The sequence below is a fragment of the Balaenoptera physalus genome (assembly GCF_965194825.1).
Source record: "Balaenoptera physalus genome assembly, chromosome: 20".
Classification (NCBI taxonomy): domain Eukaryota; kingdom Metazoa; phylum Chordata; class Mammalia; order Artiodactyla; family Balaenopteridae; genus Balaenoptera; species Balaenoptera physalus.
Window position 1 is genome coordinate 56,899,359 of NC_138901.1, and position 20,540 is coordinate 56,919,898.

Here is a 20,540-nt window from a genome sequence, read left to right on the forward strand (position 1 = left end):
CAGGGGACACGGGTTCAAGCCCTGGTCCTGGCAGATCCCACATGCTGCAGAGCAGCTAAGCCCTTCACCACAGCTACTGAGGCTGTGGTCTAGAGCCCACGTGAAGCCTGCGCGCCTAGAGCCCGTGCTCCCCAACAAGAGAAGCCACCGCAGTGAGAAGCCCAAGCGCAGCAACGAAGACCCAACGCAGCTAAAAATAAATACATTAAAAAAAAAAGAACTGATGCTCAAAGTTGGTTAAAAAAACAACTCTCTCTAAACAGTACTTTTCATTACTGGAATCAAGCCACAAGGGTAGTCTGCCCCTACCTAGATAGCTAACATAACCTGAACTTCCCTGAAAACTGACCCACCGAAATCTAGTCAGCGTCTCAAAGCACCACACATACACAAAGACTCTTCATTTTAACAGTTTTTAATGAAAGTTGTATACAAGATTACTTCATTCCTGCATCTTCTCAATTGTTTCTTCCTTATATTTGCCCTTTTCTTTTCCTACTTGGCGAGATTTGGCTTTACGTTCGAGGATCTTTTTGCGGTCTTTGTCCAGTTTTAGTCTGGTGATAACCACCTGCAGACAAATAAGAAAAAATGCTCCTGAGCTTTAAACAATTACCAACACAGAACACGTGGGGAAGGCCCAACATTCAGTGCCATTCCCCACACCTGTGGGAGTGGACACGTAAACACTGTGAACACTGCCAGAAATGATTCTTTACCCCCAAACCTGGCTTAAATGTTCACTAATGCTCAGCCAACAAAGGAGAAGGCAATGTGGCACTGGAGGTTCTTCTCACATCCTCTTCTGTGCTTTATTATAAAATCAGCTTCTTTTTCTACTGCAAAACGTTTCAACTATTTCACTCCTCTCATAGTTTTATAAGCTAACAAAGTCATACACATTTTTGTTTCTATAGTAACGTTAATACCACAAGGTTGGAAATTAAATGTAGCCTTCACACATGCTTCAACCTGCAAAACCTTTAGTGAAGTCACAGAACAGACCTTACTCCAACAGATTTGTCACTAAAGACACCCAGATTATGATAAATTTTAGTCTTAGGAAGGAAGGTGAGGGAAGGCAAAGACAGCACTGACCAAGGTCTGGAAATATAGCATAGCGACCAAAAGACAATCTCCACCGCCATGGAGGTTATATCTAATATGAGATGGAATGCTGGAGGACAGGGGCTAAATCTTATTGAGATCAGGCAAAAAGCCTCACGGAAAGGTCTATATTTGAACAGAGACCTGATTAGAGGGGGTAGAGTATTCCAAACAGAACAGCAAGCACAAAAGTCCAGAGGCAGAAGAACTTCTAAGTTTAACAGGTGTGTTTCTCAAATTTGAGTGTGTCTGGAGGGCTTGTTAAAATAGACCCCTGGGTCCCACCCCCAAATTCTGCTTCAGTAGACCTGGGAACAGAAGGTACAATTCTATGAAGTTGCCAGGTGATGCTGCCACCAGCAGACACACTGAGGAGCACGGCTGCAGAACAGTAAAGAGGCCAGTGGACTAGAACACGGAGAGTGGAACAAGGTGACATCAAGAAGTAGCTGGGGGCTTCCCTGGTGGCGCAGTGGTTGAGAATCCGCCTGCTAATGCAGGGGACACGGGTTCGAGCCCTGGTCTGGGAAGATCCCACATGCCGCGGAGCAACTGGGCCCGTGAGCCACAACTACTGAGCCTGCGCATCTGGAGCCTGTGCTCCGCAACAAGAGAGGCCGCGATAGTGAGAGGCCCACGCACCGCGATGAAGGGTGGCCCCCACTTGCCGCAACTAGAGAAAGCCCTCGCACAGAAACGAAGACCCAACACAGCCATAAATAAATAAATAAACAAATAAATTTATTTAAAAAAAAAGAAGTAGCTGGTAGGGCTTCCCTGGTGGCGCAGTGGTTAAGGATCTGCCTGCCAATGCAGGGGACACGGGTTCAAGCCCTGGCCCGGGAAGATCCCACATGCCACGGAGCAACTAGGCCCGTGAGCCACAACTACTGAGCCTGTGCTCTAGAGCCCACGAGCCATAACTACTGAGCCTGCGTGCCACAACTACTAGATCCCGCATGCCTAGTGCCCGTGCTCCACAACAAGAGAAGCCACCGAAACAACAAGGAGTAGCCCCCGCTCGCCGCAACTATAGAAAGCCTGCACACAGCAATGAAGACCCAACGCAGCCAAAAATAAATAAATAAATAAATAAATTAAAAAAAAAAAAAAGTAGCTGGTGATGGGACTTCCCTGGTAGCGCAGTGGTTAAGAATCCACCTGCCACTGTGGGGGACACGGGTTCAAGCCCTGGTCCAGGAAGATCCCACATGCCGCGGAACAACTAAGGCCATGCGCCACAACGACTGAGCCTGCGCTCTAGAGCCCATGAGCCACAACTACTGAGCCCAAGTGCTGCAACTACTGAAGCCTGTGCACCTAGATCCCATGCTCTGCAACAAGAGAAGCCACCACAATGAGAAGCCCGCACACCGCAACGAAGAGTAGCCCCGCTCGCCACAACTAGAGAAAGCCTGCACGCTGCAAGGAAGACCCAACGCAGCCAAAAGTCTTGTAGGCCACTCTGATGGTAACAATACCTGGATACAATGTGACAGCAGTCAACAGGTCTTATCGACTCATGTGGGGTATATAATAATAATGATATTTTGGCCTGAGCAATTAGGACAAAGCTGCCACACACAGTGACGGTAACAAACTGCAAGAGGGTTCAAGGATAAAACCAGGAATTTAAACATGTCAGGTTTGAGATATTGATTAGATATCTAAGTTGACATGCAAACTAGTCAACTGGATATTGAGGTTTGTCTGGAATGAGAGACGAAGATGAGCCATAAAGAGGAAGATCAACTGTGTCAAATGCTGCATTAAGTTCAGAAAACACTAAGATCGGTCACTGGATTGGTGACCTTGACAACGGCTGATCTAGTTGGGGGCAAAAATTAGACTGTAGTAAAGAATGGGAAAGTCCTCGCTCTTAAGAGATACATACTGAAGTAATTAGAGGTGAAGTGCCACGATGTTTGTAATCCACTGGTGGGTAGGGAAAAGGGCAAAGAAAATGGTAGTTGTGAATTCTAGGTGAAAGATATCCAACAGCTGTACTAGTCTTTCGACTTCCCTGTAGTTTGAAGATTAGATTTGTGGTGCCAACTCAAGATCTTAAAAAACGAACACCTCATTATTTGAATAGGCACCAAGTACATTTATTACCTTTATATTAAACATATTTTTTTAATTGAGAGAAATTAGACAGCAGTATTGGAGAATTCACATTGAAGTCCAGGACATGAGAATCAGACCATTATCTTCTATTTTGGCTTAGATACCAGTATCAATGGGATCTAGACTCTGAGGTCTAGATTTTTTCCATCTGCAAATGATTTAATACCTACTTTGCAGGGCTGTAAATGTGCCTTACTGTTTACTCAATTCTGTTTAATACACAGGGTATCAGCTCCATATCATCTAAAAATTACCCAATTTCCTAGATTTTAAGATCTATTCATTTTTAGATTGATCGATCAGCTTACTAATAGCTTTTAAGGACAAGGTACATTAAATACACATACAGAATAACTGTTAAAATTTCCTTCTCCCCTCTCAAGCATTCTTAAAAACACCCACCTTGCTGGGGTGAATGCCCACATGGACAGTTGTGCCATTAGCCTTCTCCCGCTGCACTCGTTCAATGTAGATGACATACTTCTTCCTGTAAACCTGGACTACTTTGCCAATTTGCTGCCCTTTGTAGTGCCCTCGTACAACCTAAATGCAAATTCAGAAATAAAAGATGTGGTTAAAAGAATATTAAACTTGACAGTCAGGAAACCTATGAATCAGGTAAACACCATTCACTTTATCAGATATACAGGATCTTCCAATTTTGAAGGACCTAATCATTAATGGAAATGTGCCAATAATTCTATCTCTGGCTTCAATTAACCTGGAAATAAACTGTGCTCCATATAAATCTACAGTGATGGACAGGGCATCCTACAACTGATGGTCAACCAGCAGTGGTGGGCTTGTTAAAAGGTTAAAAACGAGGAACAAGCCCACCTTGGTTTTTTGTACCAAGTTGACAAGGAAACTGTCACTCCATCTCAAAGGGAACAACAGGCCATAAATATTAAATTCACAACCCATTAAAGGGCCCAACTAAGTGCCAAAGAATGGGCAGCAGCTAATATTTAAGGGAACATGCCACTTCTTTCCCTGAAGTTAACTAACATCGTTCTGTACCCGGAAGTCCCAACCATCCTCAGCTTGCCAAAGTGCTTCTGAACAGATGTTTCTTCCCAGTCGCAGAAAGCAGAGAAGACTGCCTCCGAAACCTACTGGCAATTTTAGGACCAGCACAGGAGCGACAAATGGCTATTCACGTCATGAAATGCTGGTAACATGTAGGCTGCTTTAGAGACTGCTTGAATCTTAATCACTAGCTGCAAGTTACAGCTAAGAAACATTAATAGAAATTTTCACTTAAATAGATTTGATACATTATTTACTGGTACTCTCAAACAATCATATGAAACTACAGCTCAGCTGTAACTTATATATGGATTTTGATTCAGACGCAGAATTGTTTACTGGTCCTCAAATGCCTCTCCAATGCCCAAACATACCCAGAAAATGGTAACTCCAAACTAAGATTCTGGTTCCAAACCCCCTTTCTTCTGTTTCATTAAGACTGCATCTGATGCTTGAGACAACTGATTTTCACCAAAGTGTAAAGGTGAAGAAAGCAGCATACTTTTTGTTTAGTCCCCAGCTCAACTCCTTTTGCAGTCCTCTTCTGGGAGCCAGTGTCTCAGATGTATCACTCTCAGAATGCAATCCATCGTCTATGCCTAATGTGCGGGATATTCGCCAAGATGACCTGAACCCGGCACATACCTGAACTTCATCATCCTTCCGGATGGGCATGGATCGGACATTGTACTTCTGTCTCAGTTCTTTAGAAAGAGGGGAAGACATAATCTTCCTGCGAATGTGGGAAGGCGCATTGAAATGCCTTTTCCGGTTCTTGCTTCGGTCAGAGGTCACAAAGGGATTGAACTTCATTTCGGCTAAATAAAAAGTTAAAAAGAGGTGTAAATCCTTAAATGACCAAATCTCACTCAGTTTACAAACAAGAAACTGCAACAATTTCATCTTGAAAGTTTAGAATGCTCACAAAAGCTGTCACATTCTTTAACTCCATCAAAAACTGCTTGTAGTGAATTGCTTTACTGGGATGTTTTCTGTATTTGCTTATGGAACAGAAGAACGTTCCATTACCAACACACCTGTTGTAATTAAACTTTTTGTTTACACACTCAAACTGCATAACTACTGCGTAAGGAAGCTAAAACAGCACTTATATTTCCGCTGAATTAGGGCAAAGCAGACTGACAATTCAAACATCACATCACGTTTTAGAAAGACCAACCAACGTTAATCTACGAACTTGAGAGTGAACACCTTTAGCCCCATCCCAAATGAATGAAATCAGGCCCTCATCCCGAACCTGGAAAATGCACAGAACTCGGGTCCAAAAAGCCTTACAATGGGCGAGCGCCGTCTGAAAGTTCGGTAGATTTACCAAGAGGCTATCTTGAGACCACTCTTTAGGAAACTACACTGTCCAGACTAGACTCCATCACCATAGGCTCCCTCCCCTTCAGCTGCCTCCCCTTCAGCTCCCGTTTCCAAGTCCCCAAATCCTCTTTCCTCCTCCCTTCCCCACCCCGGCGGTCCTTGAGCTAGGAGAAAGACAGGCCGAGACCATCCTGGCCCCCCTTCCCGGCTGCTACTCGGCCACCGGAACAGTATCGGGGCCCCCGGGGTCGAGATACACCAGGCCCGTGAACGGATGGCTGCGGATTATACGCGTTGTCCCGGCAAACTCACCCGCTAGCGATCCAGCGATGGCCACAAAAGGAAAGAGATCCACACACAGCTTCCGGTTTTGTAAGTTTCCGAGAGATCTCGCGAGACCGATGTTTCTTGGAGCGAGAGAGGCGCAGAGTTTGAACACGGAGGGAAAACTGGGAAAGAAGTTGATAATTAGCGTCATCTCGTGGCTCGGAGGGGAACTGCAAAACCCTTCTCCAGGTCCTGGTGCCTACCGTGGGAGCTCTGGGTTCTACAGCTGCGTCGTCTGGGAACGGTGGTTCCCAGGCAGGTGGCGGGGGCTGCTTGGGGTCTGACTGCCCCGGCGGGTGTTGAGGGAGAGAGCGGCCCCAGGAACCCGTGTCCCTTCACTCTCGAACAGCAGGCAGCGGGTACTCCCTTAGCCGGGAAAGGGCAGGTCCTATATTTGACCGCCAGGTGGCGCCGGGACTCCGGCTGGCCGGTCACCTCGGTTACCTGGACATCCTGGGCCGAGGGCGTGGGCTTGTCGAGTGTGCCTGACAGGTAACCAGCTCCAGTCCGGCGCCCGCAGCCGCCCCAGCACCGGTGTGTGTGCTGACTGCTCCGTGGGGCCCGCCCGAGATTCGGCTCCCGCCGGCGAGGGGCCTTCCGAGGACTGGGGCCGTGGGTCCGCCCCCCACCCCGCGGAAGTAGGTCTGAACCCGCGTTTCTAACGAGCTCCCAGGTGATGCCGAGGGTGCTGGTCCGAGACCACACTTTGAAGGAGCGCGCGTGAGGAAGCCTTTCCACGTAGAGAACTGTGCCCTTTTCTTTTTTTTTTTTTAATAAATTTTATTTATTTATTTATTTATTTTTGTCTGCGTTGGGTCTTCATTGCTGCACGCGGGCTTTCTCTAGTTGCAGTGAGCGGGGGCTACTCTTCGTTGCGGTGCGCGGGCTCTAGGTGCGCGCTCTTCAGTAGTTGTGGCTCACGGGCTCTAGAGCGCAGGCTCAGTAGTTGTGGAGCACGGGCTTAGTTGCTCCGCAGCATGTGGGATCTTCCCGGACCAGGGCTGGAACCCGTGTCCCCTGCCCTGGCAGGGGGATTCTTAACCACTGTGCCCTTTTCTTAATTTTACTGCCTGCTCTCATTCAGTTCAGGATCTGATGGAAGCAGGGCAAGGGGGTGCGCTCTCCTGAAGAAGGATTGCAGTGCGGGGTGAACGCCCGCCGCGTGTCTGGCCGCGCACCTAGTAAGCGATTGGTTTCTGTTGAATGAATAACACAGGTGTCATACTAGGGGAAGACACACGTTTCATGATACTTAAGACGTAGTAAGCTTGCAGAGTCTTAGGGACACTCTTCTACTCGCTGCCTTTTTAGCTCCTTTAATCCACCAAATAGCCTTGCCATCCTGGTATTGTTGTCCCGTTTTACAGATGAGGACCCTGAGCCACAGAGAAGTGAGAGGAGCTCGTGCAACCTTATACAGAACCCATAGGTTATAGACGAACCCGTGCAGGCTGGCTTCCCAGCCCCTTCTGATAATTCCCTATATGGTCCCAATTTGTAGGAACCCACTGGGGTCAACTCAGAGAGTGAGAAACCATATCCTTGAGGGCCCAGAGTGGAGTCAGTCAAGAACATGTGTTTTCATGATTTAAAAATAGTTGTGTTCTTAAATATGCTGTGAAGATATAGCCCCGGATTTTATTTGTTATTCAAAAATTCAGTTAGAGCAGAATTCTGCTGCAATTCTTTTCAACAAATGTTTATGGAATATCTTTCATGGGCCAGCCAGGTTGCACCCTGGAGCTACAAAAGGAAATTAGTCAAAGTTTCTGCCTGCAGGAAGCTCACTGTCTAAGAGATGAGATAAACAACAAAATCAACAACCACAGGACCCCAGAGAAGTGCTCGCTGAGCCTGCCTGTCCTTGGTGCCTGGGTGCTTTGGGAAGAGAAGAGAACTCTGGGGTCCGGGAAGACCTGGGGTGAAGTCACCCTTTAGTGACTTTTGAGGAATGTTAAAATTAGCTCCAGGAGGCAGAGGGAATAGCTTGAGGGAAGGCGTGGAGGTGTGAAGCCCATGACGCACTGTCACCAGGTGCCAGGTCCCTGTGCTTGGCATGAGAGGGATTCAGAGACGGAGCCCATGGGGTTCTGGGGTTGAGCTGAGTTTGATTTGGACGCTGAAAAGTCGTAGGGAGCTGCTGAAGGCTCCTGCCTTCCTTTCTGGTCTTCACCTTCTCTTTCCTCTTATTGTCTTTACTAGTTTCCTTAATCGCCTCTTCTTCAGGCCTCCCCATCATCTTTCTCTCTTCCCACAAAGGTCCTCTCTGTTTCTTCAGCCTCCCCATCATTCTCTGCTGTCACCCAAGCCTCTCAGGCCTCCCTCCCTCCATCCAACACAGAGTCATCGAAATTAAACTCCAGCCCACCCACCATGTGGAAGCATAACCGCTTTATACAGTGTGAAGATCGTTGGAAATTGTACCCACAGATGCAGATGACTGCTAGCCTAGTTATACAGTCTGTTTATCTTCACAAGTGTCTGTTGGGCGTCATGGCTCCACCCTACATGAACCTCTGGCCACCTCACCTGGCTGCCCTCTCTCCACATTCTTCTTATGTGACTCCTTTTTTTTTTTTTTTTTTGAGTCTTAACCACTGGACCTCCAAGGAAGTCCCCACGTGAGTCCTTTTAAATTGGCTCCTTAGGGTCATTTTGAGGGTGGTCTTTGTGTAGCCCTAAGACACACCAAAGTAGGTATTATCCAGACTTCGTGCCTACATCCCTGGACTAAACTTTTTTTCTGGACCACAAACCAGCATGTTTTCACTTGTTCATTTGTTCATCCATTCATTCCTTCACTCATGCAGTCTTCAAATATTTATCCAGCTTCGACTCTTTCCTAAATTCTGTGCCAGACACTTGGTATGATCTTAGCAAGATCAGTTAAGATCTAGCCTCTCGTCAAGGAGCACATTGTCTAGAAGGAGGAGACGGACTTGTCAACAAACGTGCATTATAAAGTGTCTCGGGAAGATGGTGGGATGCAGCGGGGGACACAGCATAGGTGTGGCCAATTCTAACCAAGGTAAGGGTTGGGGGAGGTTTTATAGGTAACCCATGAACTGTTTCTGGAAAGCTAGGTAGGAGTTTTCCAGGTAGACAACGGGGGAAGCGTGTTCCAGGTGGAGGGAACTGCCCAAACGAGAGCCCAGAGGCCTGCACCAGCACTGCTTGTAGGAACTGCCAGTAGTTTGTGTTGAGAATTAGTTGTGGCGTTCCTTTGTTCTGGGTTTGAGGAGGATGAAGGAAAGGGACAAGTTGAGAGGGTGGGCCAAGACTGTTTATTTTGTGTCAAGAAAGGACATTTGGATTGTGAAGGAGGTCAGAGAGACAAGTGGTGATTGCAGAAGGGCTGCCCGAGTCATCAGGCTTCACTGAGGGCAGAGGTCACGGGCCCGAGGGGCAGAGAGGTCTCTGATGCGCCTGCCCAGGCTCCTGGCAGCCCTGGCCTGGGGCCCGCCAGTGAAGTATGGGTCCTTTAGCACGCTGGGTCGGCCTAGACTGTGTATGAGAGTTAAAGGTTATTGTGATGGGAGGTGGCAAAGGGAGTGAGTGAGTGTGTGAGAGTGTGAGAGCGTGTGTGTGAGTGTAAAGGCCGGGGTGGGGGGTGCCTCTGGACAAGGGGAGAAAGAGAGGAGTGACAGTTTATGTTTAACCTCGGGGCATCCGTCTGCCTATCTACCTATCTGTCTATCTATGTTATCTTCCTGTAGTGCCCTGACCCCAGGGTGGTTGCTTAAAGCGAAAGATTTTATTTGAGAAAGAAAAGGAAGGATAGAGAAGAGGAAATCAAAACAGGGAATTCCCTGGCAGTCCAGGGGTTAGGACTCCCCACTCTCACTGCCAGGGGCCTGGGAAGTTGGAGAGCTGAGATTCCACAAGCCGCGCAGCGTGGCCAAAAAAAAAACAAGAGGGAATCAAAATGAGCACATTAAATGGTGGGGCCCAAAGAAATCCATAGGAACTTAGGAACGCTGAGAATATTAAACTTTCTACCTTCCTTCCTGGGTGCCTGTTAAGCCTAAGATGTCATACCTCGAACGAGACACATCAGCTGACGCTCTGGAACCACAGGACAAGCAGCCTGGAGGCTCGCAGATATTCTTGCGGCCGACTCCTCACCAGGCAACAAGTGTGTACACTGCAGATATCTTTAGCTTCTAATATAATGTTTCAATTTAATGTTTGAATAATACCTACATTTATTTGGTTCAAAAATCCCAAAATACCAAAGGTAAAGGGAGAAGTTCCCTTCCCATTCCATCATTTTCTCATCCCCATCCACAGTTCACCACTCTTACTAGTTTTTTTTCGAATATTCCCAATTGCTTTACGCACAAATCAGAAAGTAAATTCTTTTTTATTTTTTTGGGCACGCCACGCGGCATGTGGGATCTAGTTCTCTGACCAGGGATCGAACCCGTGCCCCCTGTAGTGGAAGCGCAGTCTTTTTTTTTAACATCTTTATTGGAGTATAATTGCTTTACAATGGTGTGTTAGTTTCTGCTGTACAACAAAGTGAATAAGCTATACGTATACATATATCCCCATATCTCCTCCCTCTTGCACCTCCCTCCCACCCTCCCTATCCCACCCCTCTAGGTGGTCACAAAGCACCGAGCTGATCTCCCTGGGCTATGCAGCTGCTTCCCACTAGCTAGCTATTTTACATTTGGTAGTATTTATAAGTGCATGCCACTCTCTCACTTCGTCCTAGCTTACCCTTCCCCCTCCCCGTGTCCTCAAGTCCATTCTCAGCGCACTCTTAACCACTGGACACCAGGGAAGTCCCGGAAAGTAAATTCTTATTCTCCCACTTTCTATACAGGTTGTAGTATCGGATACCCAGCGTTCCAAACCTTGCCTCTGCCCGTCGGCCACTGGATCTTGGAGACTTTCAGAGTCAGTTTGCAGGTCCTTCCTTGTTCTTTTTACAGCTGCATGACAGTCCCTGCATCTTAAGTTACACAACCAGCCCCTTCTGACTGGCATGTAGGGTTTTCCCAATTCTTTGTTTTTAGGAACAACACTGCAATTACATATGTCAATACCGCAATATGCAAGTGTATCTGTCAGATACCTTTCTAGAATGGGAACTGCTGGGTCAAAGTGGACATTTGATAGATAATATCAAATTTCCCCTCCTAGGGGTTTTATCAGTATCCCTTCCTACCAACCTCACTTGCTTCCCTCAACGTTGGCAGCAGGGTGAGTTTAGACAAGCTAATAGGTGAAAAATGGGATGCCAGCAGAATTGTAATTTGCATTCCTTTCACAAGTGTGTCTGAGTAAATGTTTAAGAGCCATTTGCATTTGTGTTTTCGGATGGCCTTTTTCATTTAAAATGAGTTATCCTAAAAGTCCAAGCTCAGCGCTTCCCAAATGCATTTACAATGTGTCTGGAATCTTTGAGAAAATATATAGCTTTTGACATTCTTTGAAAATAAAAGAAGTGCCATCTACAAGTCACGACTGAACAATATGGAAACACTACAGGTATTTCGAAATTAACTTTTGGCAAACACAACAGAATCTGAAAAGGCTAAAAGCAGGTCCCCAGAAATTCATGACACTGTTTGAAGCAGCCTGGCTGTGGTTAAAACTGACTCAGTAGGGGGCTTCCCTGGTGGCGCAGTGGTTGAGAATCTGCCTGCCAATGCAGGGGACACGGGTTCGAGCCCTGGTCTGGGAAGATCCCACATGCCACGGAACAACTAGGCCCGTGAGCCACAATTACTGAGCCTGCGCGTCTGGAGCCTGTGCTCCGCAACAAGGGAGGCCGCAATAATGAGAGGCCCGCGTACTGCAATGAAGAGTGGCCCCCACTTGCCGCAACTAGAGAAAGCCCTCGCACAGAAACGAAGACCCAACACAGCCATAAAAAAACAAACAAACAAACAAAAAAACCTGACTCAGTAGAGTCTTTGTAAATTTAACATTTTAATTCCTATAATAAACATTTTTCCCATGAATCCACCTGTACCTCCCCCAATAGCACCTATGTTCTCTAGTCTTGAAAGGAAGAAGCCCATAAGTGCATTAAATCAACCCTCCCTGTGTCCCAATATCCCCTGCAGGTGGATCCCATCCCCTAATGGTCCCCAAATGACCACCACTACAGGCTTTTAGGAACTAGGTAAGAGGGCGCTATTTCTTTCCCCACAGACAGCGAACTGTGCTGAGAGAGGCAGAGGCTGCGGAGAGCTTGGCCTTTGGCACACCTGGGCTCTGAACACCCACCCATTTCAGAAAACAGCTTGAGGTTTTTGCTGTTCTTAGCCCTAAAATTAAGATGATGGCCCACTGACTTATGGGCCTTAGTAAACAGAAAATAGCTGTCCCCGAATGGCTCGCTCCCCAGACAAGACCCAACCTGAGCTTTTTCTAGTGTCCTCATCAAGGACCCCCAGCATAGGCGGCGTCCCCAGGTGATGTGACCTTGGCCAGCAGCCGACAACAGCTGGCTTCCAGTGTTCACTGAGACAGAAGCGTCCCTGCCAAGCACAGCTGTTTTCTTCCCCACCCCTCCTCACCCAGCCCAGCCTGGGAATCCACCCCGGGAACTGGCCCAGCTGGTGTGGCGTCTAATGAGTGGTTGGTCATGAGGAAGAGGAGAACCTGGGCTGGGAGGGAGCCCCCAGGGGTTCGTTTGCCCACATAGTTTTCAGTTGACTCAAGTCCCGGCCACCAGGCTTCCCCTGCACTGCCCACCTTCCAGGCTATCCTTGAAAACCCCAGGACTCAAAATTTGGACCATTCCTGGGCCCGGGAGGCTTGGGGAGACCTCTGGCTCTGTGCGCCATTCTGCTGGCCTCAGCCTCTGTCAACAAACTTCTGACTCCTGCTGTGGTCTCTGCTCCCCTTTTCTGTTCCTTCCTCCAGGAGCTCCCTGAGATCAGCTTCTCCCTCAGGGAAGACCTTCCAGGCTGGCACCCTTGCCCAGCTGTGGGGTGTCACGGATGGGGGCTGAGACTCCGGGAAACACAAGTGCCTTTGGCCCCTGCGCCACCCCTTCTGTTTATTGCTCGGAGCAGGTTGGAGGACCCTGGCCGGGAATTCTGACCTGGAGGAGTCCTGCCCTGGGGCCCCCTCCAGGATGTACCCCACGCAGAACCCCAGCTGGCCTCAGGTAGTTCACCTGGCAGATGAGGACTACCCCTCGGGGCTGGCGAGCCCACAGGACGGAGCAGCTGCCCATCTCCCTGCCTTGCTTGGCTCTAGCCTAGAGGAAGGACCAGTATCCCCTGAGGGTATGCCCCCCGCTGCTGTTTCTGAGCAGGGGTGTCCATCACGCTTTCCTCCCTGGCCCGGAGCCTGGAGTTTCCATTTCATTCAGCCCAGAGCCTGGCTGCTCAGCCCAGCCCTGGCCTCCCTGTTCTGTCTGAGACGCACTGGGAGCGAGGAGCCCGGGGTGGGGAGATGCCACTGCACCTCCAGCCAGCACCGCCTTGACACCCCCTCTGCCCCAGGCCACCCCTCAGGGCTCGGCTGGCCCCGCCCAGGCAGCCTGGCTGTGTGAGCGGGCGGCTTCCAGAGCGGCCCTCGGGCCGGTGCCCCACTCACGCGCGCTTCCTCACCAGCAGCACCCAGGGCAGGATGGCGGCCACCATGGCCACCACGGCCACCGCGGCAATGAGGGTGATGAGCAGGAGGGCCCGGGAGCGGCTGCAGAACGTCCAGGTGGAGCTGGGCCCCCGGGGGGCCTCCGAGAACTCGGCCAGGCTGCGCCCGAGCAGGATGCTGTCCTGCTCCCCCAGGGGCACCCCGTAGCGGCTGATGATGAAGATCTGCGGCTCCCGGGGCAGGCCGGGCGGCGGGTCCAAGGGCAGCTGGCCGCCCTGATTCGGGGACGGCCTCCAGAAAGGCTGGGAGAGGGCCAGGGGGTTGGCGTGGCCTAGGGTGTCCGGCGGTGGCACGGGCGGCAGGCCCATGGGCACGGCCAGGGTCTGAGAGCTCTTGTCCAGCTTGGCGGGCCAGCAGGAGCTCTTCTTGCCGAGGAAGGTGACGTAGCGGCAGACGGGGCAGACGACGGTCCTCTGGACCTGCCCGTCCACGCGCGTGGAGAGGAGGTACTTGACCAGGCAGTCATGGCAGAACATGTGGCCACAGCACAGCGTCCGGCCGGCGCCCTCTAGATCGCAGAACTTGTCGTAGCACACGGGGCACTCGCCGCCCGAGCTTTCCTTGCTCTCCCCCTCGGACATGGCCGCACGGGAGGGCAGGGCCCCGGCTGTGGGCGGGAAGGGCCGAAGCATCAGGGCCTTTTCCTCCTCCGCTCCCCTGCCTGACCCCTCCGGGCCGCCTGCCGCCCCGCTGCCTCCACGCCCTCCTCCCCGGTCCTCTCCCGCTGCTCCTCCTCCAAGGTCTACCGGAAGTAAACCCGGACCCTCCGGAGGCGATGAGGGGCCGCTTCCGGAAGGGGGATTGGGAGACAACGAGAGATCCCAGCCACGCTGGGCTCTGGAAGGAGGTGGGTGGCGGGGGAAGGTGTAGCCTCCCACCTCCACCCCGACGGGCACTCGCTGTGAGGTCACCCCCTCCCCCTTCCTGGTTCCATGCCCGAAGTGGAGGCCGGAGGACCCATTTCCCGGGGGAAGCAGGTGGCTAAGCGGATGCGCCCGCGGCCTCAGTGCAGGCTTCAGTGTGGGCGTGTGCCCAGAGTGGCCGTTTTCCAGAAAAGCCTCTGCCGCTGCTCCGTCTCCCCGCTCGGGCCGGCTGACCCACTGGAGTGTGCTCAGCCCCTGGATCGCATCCCTGTGTGCTACGTGTGGCTGTGACGCAACGAGGGTTTTGAAAACGAAACTCAGAACTTACACATCCAAATGCCGGCTGGCCGGCCGCGCGGTCGCGTCAGGGAGCTGTGGGCTCCTTCCTTTGCCCATCACAGCTCACTCATCCTTCAGACTCTTCCCAGAGGCCTGCCCGAGGCTGCGAGAGAACCTTCTGATTAACCTCTGTGAAGGCAGATTTTCATCCTTCGAGGATACGTCTGGTATTTGGAAATGGCCAGAAGTCACCGGGTGCCCATTCTGGTGAGAAAGCAAATGAGTGCTCAAGTGGCATGAGATTGTTTTAAATCAAAGATAAGGAGTCACCTTGATGTAACAGGTGGGTTTCTAACATTATCTGAGAGCTCAAGAGAGGCTCCAAGGATGCTGTCAGCAATGGCAACATTGTTGGATTTAGTCCAGTTTCCCAAGGTGTAAACCTTGACGGGAAACACCTCTTTGGGTATGTGATGTGGTCCAGGTGTTCTCATTCTTCTACGTGTCCCCAGTATCACAGCTGCGTCATTTAAACTCATCTAGAACAGCCTCTTTAGAAGGACCGTGATCACCTGTTATTGATATATTCTTCCATCAGTGACATAGACAAAAGACCCCTGGACACACTGACAGCTAGAGCTGTGTAGCAGCCCCCAGACCTGAGAAATGACGTAGCGAGAACAAGATTAGTTAACAGGAAGGACAAACTAGAGTTGGTTCAATCACAAATCTTCTGGAATCTCTCCCCCCTCCTGGCTTGGTTCCAAGTCCATTTTGCCAAGTTGAAAACTTGGTCCCATAACCAAGAAAGAGCAAAAATATGTAGAGGGAGGGGTAGGGGACTGGGGACCCTGGTGGCAACACCAAAGCCTTTGCAGGGGTTTTCGAGCTTTGGTCTCTGAAGTGGTCAGTGTGGCCTCCAGGCTGGGAGTGAGGGTTCAAGTGCTCAGACTCTGAAGCTGGCTTCAAATCCTTGATATACCCATTACTGTCTGTATAACCTATCTGAGCCTCGGTTTCCCATCTCTAAGGGGGGGTTGATGATAATCGTACCACCTTCCTCTCAGCGTTGTCCAGAGTATTAAGTGAGGTAGCATGAGTGAAGAGTCTGGCACGCAGTAAGTGCTCAATAAACGGTAGGTGTCATTGTTAAGGCAGGCCGAGCCCTTTCCCCTCCTGGCATCTGCCTTCTGGCCTTCCCTCTCCTCCCCAGATGTTCCTTATTACGTAAGTGACTAAAGAATATCACACTCCTGACAGAGGGCAGCTCCCCTCAAATTAGAATAACTGAACAAGATAACAATAGATTATGTCAGTGATGGGCAATAGATCATTAAGATGGTGATTCCAGCGTTTCTCAGACTTTTTAACTTTTTTGTTTCATAACACACTTGCAAATGTCTAAACTGGGGTTAGTCTCAGGATGACCTTGATTTCCTTAAGCCAACCAACTGTCCCCCTGCATTTCATTATTCCCCACAGGCACATAGTGGCAATTCCATCCATCCATCCAATTATTCAACAAATATTTATTGAGCGCTTGCTGCGGGCTAGGTACTGAGCCAGGCATTGGAGATAGGCAGTGTTCAAGAAAGCCCTTCATGAAACTTTAGAGCCTAGGGGACATTTATAAATTTTCTTGAAAAAAGATTTTTTTAAAAGGAGGAATGACGATCAATCGCTTAAGTTGTTTGGGTAACTGAGAAGTAAGTTATCAAGACAGGCAAGAGAAGTAAAGCAGGGACTTGCCTGGTGGCGCAGTGGTTAAGAATCCACCTCCCAATGCAGGGGACATGGGTTCGAGCCCTGGTCTGGGAAGATCCCACATGCCGTGGAGTAACTAAGCCCGTGCGCCACAACTAGTGAGCCTGTGCTCTAGAGCCTGCGAGCCACAACTACTGAAGCCCGCGTGCCTAGAGCCCGTGCTCCACAGCAAGAGAAGCCACCGCTCTCTACAACGAGAGAAAGCCCACGCACAGCAATGAGGACCCAACGCAGCCAAAAATAAATAAATAAATTTTAAAAAAGAGAAGTAAAGCAGATAGATAAGAGAATGCTGGAGGAAGAAAGGACTTCTGAGGCCATTTAGGAAAATCTAGTTTTATAGGTGAGCAGAGCCGGGTCCAGAGATGGGGAAGTGACTTGTCTGAGGTCACCTAGGAAGGAGAATGGAGAGGGAGATGGGAGAGAGAGAGAGATTTCATAGATAGTATAGAAAACATTAGAATCAGTTGATAGATTGGGTGGGTGAGTAGATATTAGCCAAATCAGGAAGCACTTTCCTCCTTGGGATGAGAAGGGGAGCAGGGAGGACTGAGTTTGAGGAAAAATTAAAAGGATGCAGGGGATGCAAAAGACATCCCAGGTCCCCACTGGTGGCTTCTCTGTGCAGTCCCTTCCCCATCGTGTACTTCTGGAGAGGCATGTCCCTCACGTCTGGACAATGCCACCCGCCCTCCATCCCCACCTTCTCACCTCCCTTTCTCAGCTTCCCTGATGCCGCCCTCCTTGCATCCCTCCCTTTCTCTTAATTCCATTTCATTCTCCATCCTTGAGTTCCTCTTATGGCCCTGACTCTGTCTTGGTGCTGGGGCAGGGGAGAGGGCAGCAGAAGAAATGCAAGGAATAATGCTCTGATTTGGGCACAAACTAGCTAAATAACAGTGCAAGACGTTATCTGCCAAAGGCATCCCCATTGGTGCTTCAGGAAATTTCAGGGAAGGAGGGCTGAAAAGTCTTCCTAGGTGAGATGGGACTAGTGTTGAGCTAATAATAAATAATTATAACAGCGACTATTTATTGAACACTAATTATGTGCTTGGCATTTTGCATCCCTTCCTCATTTCATCATGACAGCGACTCTGGGAGGTGGATGTTATTTCCATTTTACAGATGAGGAACCGTGAGGCTTAAGTCACTTGTTCAAAGTCAGGCTGCTAGTTCAGGGCAGACCCAGGATTCGAGGCCAGGTCAGTCTGGTTATATGGCCCATGCTGCGTACCACCTCCTCTAGCGAGGGTTCGGATGCCTCCATGGAGGGCGTCCCAGACCTTGATCCAAGGGGCAGGTGAAGAATCGAGAGCAAGATGGCAGAATTGGAGGTCCCAGCCCTCACAGAATGTTTCTTTACAGAAACACTGATCTAACAAACATCCAGGGATGAAAAATACCTCACAAGAGCTCCAGAATCCAGTTGTATATGTTAAATATGTACAGCTTGTTGTATGTCAATCACACCTCAGTAAAGTTGTTTTTTTTTTTTTTAAGGAATAGATGAAGCCTGGATGGGAAAATGACTCCCCAAACTTCCCTCCTCAGAGTGACTGTAAACGGGGCTGCCCCTTCAGCCGCCTGGGAAGCAGGGGAGGACGAGGGCCAGCTCAGGGGGGGCCGTCCTCGTGAAGCCCCAGTGCCTAGCTTCACCCACAGCAGCCCACCTCGAGGACTGGTGGGGGGGTGTCACCAGTCCAGACCATCCCTGCCCCCCACCTTGGGACGGTGATCGTGTGAGGCAGAGTGAGACTTGTGGGCACCGGGTTTCCCTCCTGGATTCCCAAGGCAAGGCTTTGTTGACCACTTCCTCACCCCTAGACACCACACACACACACACACACACACACACACACACACACACACACACACACACACACACACACACACTCACACACACACACTCACACCCTGGCATCACTCCAGTGTCAGTGCAGAGCCCTGCCAAGCTCCGACTGGATCCCACTCCTTCCGTGCCCCCAGCCCGGCCCCCAGACTCACTTTAGCTGGGACCAGGGCGCGCAGCATCTGCCTCTCCACCCGGGGCCTCCATGGAGCAGATCTGAGCCACCCAGAGGTGCTGGGCGGGCGACACGTCCTCCTGCCGCTGTCACTGTGACAGCTGCTGCCTCCAAGGCATTTCCTAATGACTGAGCAGGTCGGGAGGACAGCACCGGGAAGTGAATGTTGGCCAACCCGTTTGAGGCTGGGAGGCTCTTGGCATTACCCAGGGGTTTGGCCCCTGCTGGAGTCAGGTGATCTTGATGAGGATGCTAGGAGAGGAGGGGCCCCTGCCTAAGGAGGAGCCCAGGGATGGGTGCTGGAGACAAGCAGAGGGTCTCACGATGGAGGCAGTGATCCAGGACCCCTTTGACTGAGGCTCCCCAGAGATGGGTCCCCTCAGCCCAACAATAAAAGTCATACAGTCCTTCAGCCTCCTGGACCCATTTCAGTGATCCTCCCCCAGCCCCCTGCTCCCCTGCCATGATAGGGTGAAGGAGTTGGTAATGCTTTGCCACCCAAAGTCATACACAAATATTTGGGTGATATGCTTATGTACACTTGTCCTTCATCTCACACTCAAAGGGGCTCAGAGCTCCAAAGACCAAACACCATGGAGATAAAGAAGGAGGCAGAGTAAAACCAACAAAGTAGGGCCTGGTGGCGCAGTGGTTAAGAATCTGCCTGCCAATGCAGCGGATGTGGTTTTGAGCCCTGGTCTGGGAAGATCCCACATGCGGCAGAGCAACTAAGCCCATGAGCCACAACTACTGAGCCTGCGCTCTAGAGCCCGCGAGCCACAACTACTGAGCCCGTGTGCCACAACTACTGAAGCCTGCGTGCCTAGAGCCCCTGCTCTGCAATAAGAGAAGCCGCCATTGAAAAGCCCGGGCACCGCAGCTCGCCGCTTAGCCTGCGCGCAGCAACAAAGGCCCAACGCAGCCAAAAAATATAAAATAAATAAATTAATTAATTAAAAAAAAAAAAACCAACAAAGTAGAAATGCACACCTGCATGGAAGGAAGTCCCTGATATCACATGAAATATAGTAAGTTTCAGAACAGTCTGTGTGATTCTGTTTATGGATGATAATATATTATCATTTTTATAGAGGAAAAATCTGGAAGACACATCCAACTTGATAGTTTTATCTCTGGAGGAACTTTGTTTTTTTTTTATTTTGACTGCTAGGGGTCTTAGTTGCAGCGTGCAGGATCTTTAGTTTTGGCGTGCAGGACCTAGTTCCCTGAACAGGGATCAAACCCGGGCCCCCTGCATTGGGAGCACAGAGTCTTAACCACTAGACCACCAGGGAAGTCCCTGGAGGAACTTTCTGACATACATTCCTGTGATATTTGAATGTGTGTTTCTTTCAAGATCAGGAAAAAATAATCAAGAATAAGGCAGGGACTTCCATGGCGGTCCAGTAGTTAAGACTCTGTGCTTCCACTGCAGGGGCACAGGTTCGATCCCGGGTCAGGGAACTAAGGTCCCACATGCTGTGTGGCAAGGCCTAAAAAAAATGAATAAGGCAGGAGTCCATGAGAAATTGGTTTTCTTCTGACAAAGGAGGTTCCTGGATCCAAGGCACAGCCAAGCATGAGTGTGACCCCACCAGGGCACCCCACGACGGCCTCTCCCTCACCCAGCCAACCCTGGCCTGGCTCCATGGCCACCTTGAGGCTGGGGTGGGGGAGGACGGTCAGGGGTTAGGACTCCTCGCTTTCACTGCCGAGGGCCCGGGTTCAATCTCTGGTTGGGGAACTAAGATCCCACAAGCTGTGTGGCTCAGCCCCCCCCCCAAAAGCAGACAGCCCAGATGAATTTGTATTTCAGATAAACAAATAATTTTGTAGTATAAGGGTACTCAATGCAATATTTGGGACCTACTCATGGATAATGGGGATCAACTGTATGGTGACGGACGGAAACTAAACTTGGTGGTTAGCACGCTGGAATGCATACAGAAGTAGAAATAAAATGTTGTATGCATGAGACTTACATTATAAACCAAAAAAATTAATACTTAGGCTCTATTTATACTAATAAATTATCCATGGCTTATCTAAAACTCAAATTTCA

General features: G+C 50.0%; 2 protein-coding genes across 2 annotated transcripts; both read right to left on the minus strand.

The window, feature by feature from the left end:
- Nucleotides 1-399: 399 nt before the first annotated feature.
- RPL26 (ribosomal protein L26) lies at nucleotides 400-6,041 on the minus strand. The gene is made up of 4 exons (XM_082441475.1): nucleotides 5,905-6,041; nucleotides 4,909-5,081; nucleotides 3,637-3,777; nucleotides 400-571 (listed from the first exon to the last, which is right to left on the minus strand). The coding sequence occupies exons 2-4, from the start codon at nucleotides 5,074-5,076 to the stop codon at nucleotides 443-445; spliced, it is 438 nt and encodes a 145-aa protein (XP_082297601.1). The 5' UTR covers nucleotides 5,077-5,081; nucleotides 5,905-6,041; the 3' UTR covers nucleotides 400-442.
- A 2,342-nt stretch (nucleotides 6,042-8,383) lies between these two features.
- On the minus strand, nucleotides 8,384-20,391 carry RNF222 (ring finger protein 222). The gene is made up of 3 exons (XM_082441474.1): nucleotides 18,459-20,391; nucleotides 14,737-14,951; nucleotides 8,384-14,152 (listed from the first exon to the last, which is right to left on the minus strand). Exons 2-3 carry the CDS (start codon nucleotides 14,738-14,740, stop codon nucleotides 13,482-13,484), a joined length of 675 nt encoding a protein of 224 aa, XP_082297600.1. The 5' UTR covers nucleotides 14,741-14,951; nucleotides 18,459-20,391; the 3' UTR covers nucleotides 8,384-13,481.
- Nucleotides 20,392-20,540: the final 149 nt, after the last annotated feature.